Source organism: Orycteropus afer, unplaced genomic scaffold, assembly GCF_000298275.1.
Source record: "Orycteropus afer afer isolate SDZICR_OR568_19922 unplaced genomic scaffold, OryAfe1.0 scaffold00340, whole genome shotgun sequence".
Taxonomy (NCBI): domain Eukaryota; kingdom Metazoa; phylum Chordata; class Mammalia; order Tubulidentata; family Orycteropodidae; genus Orycteropus; species Orycteropus afer.
In genome coordinates, this window is record NW_006921927.1 from 3,339,851 (window position 1) to 3,348,097 (window position 8,247).

The following is an 8,247-nucleotide window of genomic DNA, read 5'->3' on the forward strand; positions in this document are numbered from 1 at the left end:
CTTGGTATGCATGTGAGAGCTGGACAATGAATAAGGAAGACCGAAGAAGAGTTGATGCTTTTGAGTTGTGGTGCTGGCGAAGAATGCTGAAACTACCGTGGACTGCTAAAAGAACTAACAGATCTGTCCTGGAGGAAGTGTAGCCAGAATGCTCCTTGGAAGCAAGAATGGCCAGACTTCGTCTCGCCTATTTTGGTCATGTTTTCAGAAGGGACCATTCCCTGGAGAAGGATGTCATGCTTGGTAGGGTGGAGGGTCGACGAAGGAGGGTGAGGCCTTCATGGAGATGGATTGATACGGTGGCTGCGATGATGGGCTCAAGTATAGCAGGGATTGTGGGGCTGGCGCGGGATTGGGCAGTGTTTCGTCCTGTTGTGCATGGGGTCACTATGAGTCGGAAACGACTCGACGACACTTAACAACAACAACAATTACAAGAAAAATCTAGTTACTTTAATGGACTGGTGAATGTTTTGACATGCAATCCATGTATTTAACTCTGCTCTGTGTTTCACACATTTATATTCAGAACTTAGAGAAAGTCTGAATAATAGACCATTTTGAATTAAGTTTTAGGTAGTCTGTGTTTACAAAATGCTCATGTAGATTCCTCAAGCTTGAAAGCCAAGTTGTACTCAGAATGTGGAGGCATTCATATTACACTTTACAATCAACTTCAATTCATTGTCTTTTTCTTTATGGATTTTAATTAACTGTGAATTCAGTATGTCGTTGTACAAGTCACAGACTTTTGCATACTTACATCCATGTAGCTGTAGGCCAGCTAAATAAACAAAATTTAATGTGTAGGTGGTAACTTCCAGCATTCTGGAAGTTATGCCACTGGTATTTCACATATTAGCATGGTCACCCATTTAAAAAAAAGGAAAATAAAACCAAGCTCACTGCTGTCAATTCGATTTGATTTATAATGTCCCCTTCTTGGATTTCCGAGGCAATATCTCTACAGAAGTAGATTGCCCAATCTTCCTTCCGTGGAGTGGCTGGTAGGTTTGAACCACCAGCCTTCTGGTTAGCAGTCAAATGCCTTAGGCATTATGCCACCAGAGCTCCCAAGGTCACTAGTGGACAGGTTTTAGTGGAGCTTCCAGACTAAGAGAGACTAGGAAGTAGGACTTGGTGATCTAGTTCTAATAAAAAAACATAGGCCAGTAAAAACTGTATGAATAGTGCAAAACCTTGTTTGATTTACTGCTAGAAGATGATCCCCTTAGGTTGGAAGGCACTCAAAGCATGACTGGGGATGCCTCCTTGAAGTAGAGTCAGCCACAATGATGGAGATGGAGCAAAGCTTTCAGGACTTCATTTGCAGATGTGGCATGATTTCAAATGAAAAGAAACAGCTACAAACATCCGTTTGTACAGTGCTGTCAGTAGTAGGATAATATCCATATGCCTACAAGTAAGACTGGTTAATATGACTGTTACTCAAATTTATGCATCAGCAACTAATGCTAAAGATGAAGAATTTGAAGATTTTTACCAACTTATGCAGTCTGAAATTGACGAAACATACAGTTAAGATGCATTGAAATTTACTACTGATTGGAATGCAAAGTTAGAAGCAAAGAAGGAGTATCAGTAGCTGGGAAATATGGCTTTGGTGATAGAAATGGTCCTATAGATTGTGTGATAGAATTTGCAAGACCAATGACTCATTCATTAAAAATACCTTTTTTTTTTTTGAGCAACATAAGTGGCGACTATATATGTGGACCTCAGTGAATGGAATATACAGGAATCAAATTGACTATATCTATGGAAAGAAACCATAGAGAAGCTCAGTATCATCAGTTGGAACAAGGCCAGGGTCTAGCTGCAGAACAGACTATCAATTACTGATATGCAAGTTCAAGTTGAAATTGAAGAAAATTGAAACAAGTTGATGAGAATGAAAATATTACAACTTTGAGTATATCCCACCTAAATGTAGAGACTCTTTCAAGAATAGATTTGATGCATTGAATACTAATGACCAAAGACCAGATAAGTTGTGGGATGGCATCAAGGGCATCATATAAAAAGAAAACAAAAGGTCATTAGAAGGACAGGAAAGAAAGAAAAGACCAAAATGGATCTCAGAAGAGACTCTGAAACTTGCTTTTGAACAGAGAGTAGCTAAAGCAAATGGAAGAAATGATGAAGATTTCAAAGGGTGGCTTGAAAAGATAAAGTATCCTAATGAAATGTGCAAAGACCTGGAATTAGAAAACCAAAAGGGAAGAACACCTTTAGCATTTCTAAGAAGGTGAAAGAACTGAAGAAAAAATTCAAGCCTTGAGTTGTAGTATTGAAGGATTCTATGGGCAAAATATCAAATCACAGAGGAAGCATCAAAAAAAGATGGAAGGAATACACAGACTCACTGTACCAAAAGAATTGGTTGATGTTCAGCTTTTTCAGGAGGTAACATATGATCAAGAACTGATGGTATTGAATTCCAAGCTGCACTGAAGGCATTGATGAAAATAAGGCTCTAGAAATTGATGGAATACCAGTTGAGATGTTTCAACAAATAGATGCAACTCTGGATGTCTTCACTTGTCTATGCCAAAAAATTTGGAAGCAACTATCTAGTCAATCTATTAGAAAAGATTCATGTTTGTGATCATTTCAAAGAAAAGTTGTCCAACAGAATGTGAAAATTAACAAATAATGTCATTATTAATATCACATGCAAGAAAAATTCTGCTGAAGATAATTTAAAAAACAGTTGCAGTAGCACATTGACAGGGAATTGCCAGAAATTCAAGCTGGATTCAGAAGGTGATATGGAAGGAGGAACATCATTGCTAAAGTAGAATCGATCTTGGTTGAAGGAAAAAATACCAGAAAGATGTTTATCTGTGTTTTATTGACTATGCAAAGGCATTCAACTGTGTAGGTCATAACAGATTATGGATAGCATTGCAAAGAATGGGAATTCTTGAACACTTAATTGTGCTCATGTGGAAACTGTACATAGACCAAGAGCTTGTTCAAAGAGAACAAGCAAATACAGCTTAGTTTAAAATCAGGAAAGGCATGTATCAGTGTTGTATCCTTTTACCATATATATTCAAGCTGTATGCTGACCAAACAATCTGAGAATCTGGACTATATGAAGAATAATGGGTCACCAGGATAGGAGAAAGACTCATTAACAACCTGTGATAAGTAGATGACACAGCCTACCTTGCTGAATGCAAAGAAGACTTGAAGCACTTACTGCTGCAAGGCTACAGCCTTCAGTATGGATTACACCTCAACATGAAGTAAAAATAATCCTCATATCTGGACTAATAAGCAACATCATGATATATAAAGAAAAGACTGAAGTTGTCAAGGATTTCATTTTACTGGGTTCTACAATCAGTGCGCATGAAAGCAGCAGTCAAGAAATCAAGTGACATACTGCATCGGTCAAACTCATTGCCATAGAGTCAGATCCAACTCTGGGTTTCCGAGGCAGTGTCACTACGGAAGTAGATTGCCCAACCTTCCTTCTGGGGAGTGGCTGGTGGGTTTGAACCACCAGCCTTCTGGTTAGCAGTCAAATGCCTTAGGCACCATGCTACCAGTTCAAACCCACCAGCCACTCCTTGGAAGAAAGATTGGGCAATCTAGTTCCATAGTGATACTGCCTTAGAAACCCAAGGAGGGGTCACTATGAGTCGGGTCCAACTTGACGGCATATAACAACAACAACATTGCATTGGTCAAATCTGCTGCATGTGTACCTGACCGAAACCATAGTGTTTTCATTTGCCTCGTGTGCATGTGAAAGCTGGACAACAAATAAGGAAGACCAGAGAATAATTGATGCATTTGAATTACAGTGTTGGTGAAGAATATTGACTATACCATGGACTGCCAGAAAAATGAACAAATTTGTCTTGGAAGAAGCACAGACAGAATGCTCCTTAGAAGTGAGGATGGCAAGACTTTGTCTCATGCGTTTTGAACATGTTATCAGGAGGAATCAGTCCCTGAAGAGGACATCATATTTGGCAGACAGGAAAAAAGAGGGAGACCCACAACAAGATGGTTTGACACAGTGGCTGTAACAAACACAGTATTAATAGTGAGGATGACGCAGGACCCAGCAGTGGTTCGTTTTGTTACACGTTGGCGTTGCTATGTCAGAACTGATTCACCTGCACTTAACAGCAACAGGTGGTAGCTGTATCTTCTTGTAAGGGAAATTAATGCAGCCTATCTCTTCAGTTCATTTCAGTCCAATTCATATATATTCCATTCTGTTCCCAGCTGCACTTCTTGTGATCCTAATCACCTGAGCTAGAGTAGGTAGATCTCAAGTTAAAGGACACAGTCCTTCAGATTGGAAGTCTGCCCAAGACTCAGGTGCCAGTCATAAGCATGTGGATCCCCATGAAACCTTCACTTCTGACCTGCTGGCTACAAATTTAGGGGTATCCTACTGCCACCTCAGGAAGTCATCGATAAGCTTGAGGGTTCTTAGGCCCTTCTCAACTTCTCACCTGTTAGATACCACTACTTCCTTGGGTTTGATAATTCACTACAGTGACACTCAGAACTCAGGAAAGCAGTATTATGATTATAGTTTTATTATAGTAAAGAGGATACAAATGAAAAGATGCACAGGGTGAGATCTGGGAAGATTCCCAACACAGAGCTTCCATGTCACAGAAAATGAGCTCTGATGGCACAGTGGTTAAGGCATTTGGCTGCTAATCAAAAGGTTGAAACCCACTAGCCGTTCCATGGAAGAAAGACGAGGAAGAAAGATGAGTCAGTCTGCTTCCATAAACATTTACAGTCTTGGAAACTCTGTTGGGGCAGTTCTACTCTGTCCTATAGGATTACTATGAGTTGGAATCAACACAATGGCAGTGGGTTTGGTTTTGGTTTTGGTTTATGTCACAAAAAGGGACATGTTGCTGTCCTGTGTGCATTGATGTCTATCAACAACTAGGAAGCCCATGGAGCTTCTGTGTCCAGAGCCTTTACTGGAGCCTCATTACATGTTAGAGCCCTGGTGGTACAGTGGTTAAACACTCAGTTGCTAATTAAAAGGTTGGTTATTTGAACTCAGCAGCTGATTGCTTAAGCACTGTGTACCAGGGCTAATTCCTTATTCCGTAGGCATGGTTGATTGAATCATACCTCTTCCCCCTGAGGTCATCTGATATGATAGATAAAAACCACTTCAGTAGGGAGGGCTTGGGGATGATTTCCAATATTTTAGAGGTTATCTAAGTTCCACACTAATTATGGCTACAAATTTTTTGGATAAATTTAATTGTAAACCCCAGAGTTGGTTTTTAAGATCTGCTGATGAGACTTACTCAGATGAAATGATAACCATTGAAACGATAGCTATTATTTTAATGAGGAAAAGTAAATTTTCCGCTATCTGTGTGTTTGGTTTGAGGTTTTTTTGTCATATTTTTTGCTGTTCCATCAATAATTCTCTTGATTTTCACCTTGTTAATAAACTACTTAGCTCCTGGGAAATATTGGTTAATGTTTCTCTAGAATACTTATCTGCATTAAATGTTTGTTTTTTTGTTTTTTAATTGGAAGCTGCCTTGAAGTCAAGAACTGTGCTTTGATCACTTTGTATTCATTGTGCCCAGAATTATGGGCTTGACATTGGCTTGAGAAGTAGTTGAACAAATGAAAAAAAGTTCATCCCTCTGCCTTCTTCCCTTTCTCTGGCTTCAGTTCTGAATAGGTGGGTTAGGTTAACATACAGGTGTTGGTGTGTACCTGGGCACCTCTCCAGTGAGTCAGTCCATCTGTGGTAAAGGAGATTTTGCATTTGGTTGAACTAGTACACCTTACTGCTGGTTTTTGCTTCCTAAAACTAAAATTGGAAACATTCCTTCTTAGGCCACTATACCTGCTTGTTCTGTTTCCTTAGGAGAAGTTTTTGCAATATGTGGAAGCTGCGATGCTTTGGGAAATTGGAATCCTCAAAATGCTGTGGCACTTCTTCCAGAGAATGAGACAGGTGAAAGGTAAGCATGGAAATGTCAGGTTCCAGAATAATTGTGATATTCAGATTATAGCGACTTATAAAGTAATTTAGTGTTTTCTTTTTACTTTTAACTTTTGTCAAAGTTATCACATATATGTAATTTAAAGAGTGAAGTAGTTTTACAAAATTAGTTGTGAAACATAGCTTTCTCTGGTCTTTGGTTACCACCTGTCAAGCTAGTGCTTTGAATTCTTGGCTGGTTATTTTGGTACTTACCAGCATGTTCCTAATCAACAGGCTTTCATTGCTAGTTTTTATTTTTTAAAAAATTAGACATGTTTTAGCTTCTCATTGCATGTTCTTGATAAAAGATCTAATTGGTTCTTATTTTAGACTATAAAATTATTTTCTTGACGTAATAGTTTAATTAAAAGTAACAAGAATAGAATTCCTTCCTTCAGAAATACCATCCCTCTGGTGGGGGACTTCCGGTGAGATGGAGGAATAGGCAGACAAACGACACACCCTCTTCAACAAAGAAGAGAGAAACCAATTGACAGAGATACAGAAAATAATCCTGGAGCCCTGAGCTTTGAAAAGAACCACACAGAAGTGGATTAGGCACCAACTAGTAGAAAAACCTGAATGAAAACAGTGAGTACAGAGACGGTTGGTCAGCTACTCTGACGGGACCAACAGCCTGAATATTTCCAAGTGGTGTTGGGACCTGAAAATTGACCTAAAGATCATCCCTAGTCACCAAGGGCTGCAGGGATGACTGCGCTGGTGGCCTGTGACTAGGAAGGAAACAGCAAGCTGTTGACTTTCAGCTGTCCGGAGGGCACAGCTATTTAGATTGTTTACATGTGGCAGCCATTTTGGAAATTTAAAGTGACTGAGGGCACAGCCATTTTGAATATTTACAAGCGGTGGCCATTTTGGATATTTGAAGTGACTAAGGGTGCAGCCATTTTCAATCTTTACAAGTAGCAACCACTTTGGATTTTAAAGTGATAGCATTCTCATTCGGATTCCAGGGACCTAAGAATAGATTCTGTTTGCCAAGGTTGGCAGGGACATATGAGAGACTGACAACAGGAAAGGAGACACATGGTGAATGTATAAATGCTGCCCACTAGCAAATAGAGGAGCACAGCACGGTACCCTTCTTGCGTAGATAACATACAAACAAAACAAAGAAAATGAAAATCATGGGCAAGTCACTCCAACATACAATCACTAATTAAATATAAACACAAAAACATCACAATGCCTTGAAGACAACAGAGCATCACAGTCCATACAAAGAAGCAAGAAAGCAGGAGAAACAAGGGACCAGGATATAGACCCAAAACACATCCCTGAGGAAGATGGAGCATTGGAACTCTCGGATAAGGAATTCAAAAGAATTATATTTAGGTATGTACAACTAATTGAGAGACAGATCAAAGAAAACACAGAGAAAACCCTAGAAGAATTTCAAAACACAATACAAGAACAAAATGACAAATGAAAAATTAGAAATGATACAAAATCTACACGCAGAAATCCAGAAGATTAATACTAAATTTTCAGAAATAGATAACACATTGAATGGGCAAAGGAGCAGAATTGAATCAATGGAAGACAGAATTAGGGAAATTGAAGGCAAATACCTGAACACTTCTTTGGAAAGGAATCAATCAGAAAAAAAAAAGCAAAACAAAATGAAAAAAGCCTAAGGTTCATGTGGGATCAAAAGGAATAACTTATATGTAATCGGAATTCCAGAACAGGAAGAGACAAATAAAACCTGAGAGAAAATTGTCAAAGATTTGTTGGGAGAGAATTTTCCTGGTATGATGAAAGATGAGAATATATCTACTCAGGAGGTCCAATGAACCCCAAACAGGATAGACCCCAAAAGAAAATTACCCAGACAGATCATCATTAGACTTACCAAAACCAAAGACAAAGAAGAATCATGAGAGTAGTACGGAAAAAATGAAAAGTTACCTACAAGGGGTAACCAGTAAGACTGAACTTGGATTTCTCGACAGAAACCATGCAGGCGAGAAGACAATGGGATGGTGCTTGAACAATTTCTCTTAGAAAGATCAGCACGAGGCCGGTCCCCATGAGGCGGAGGTCAAAGATGTCCCAAATATCCAAACTACCATGCCACTCCATCATTTCAGACATTAACTCCTCCTCCTCCTCCTCCCAGTAATTTCCCCAGTCTTAGGGTTCTGTATTTCGCTGTAATGCCTCTCAGAACTCACAGACACCCAAGGGTTCGTCTC

At 39.3% G+C, this 8,247-nt stretch overlaps 1 protein-coding gene across 1 annotated transcript in view; it reads left to right on the forward strand.

Moving 5' to 3' along the window:
- The first annotated feature begins 4,090 nt into the window (after window positions 1–4,090).
- GPCPD1 (glycerophosphocholine phosphodiesterase 1) overlaps window positions 4,091–8,247 on the forward strand; it is a 61,950-nt gene continuing 57,793 nt past the window's right edge. Inside the window, 2 exon segments of the mRNA XM_042782490.1 lie at window positions 4,091–4,176; window positions 5,820–6,005. Of these exon segments, the coding sequence (XP_042638424.1) occupies window positions 4,091–4,176; window positions 5,820–6,005 (272 nt within the window).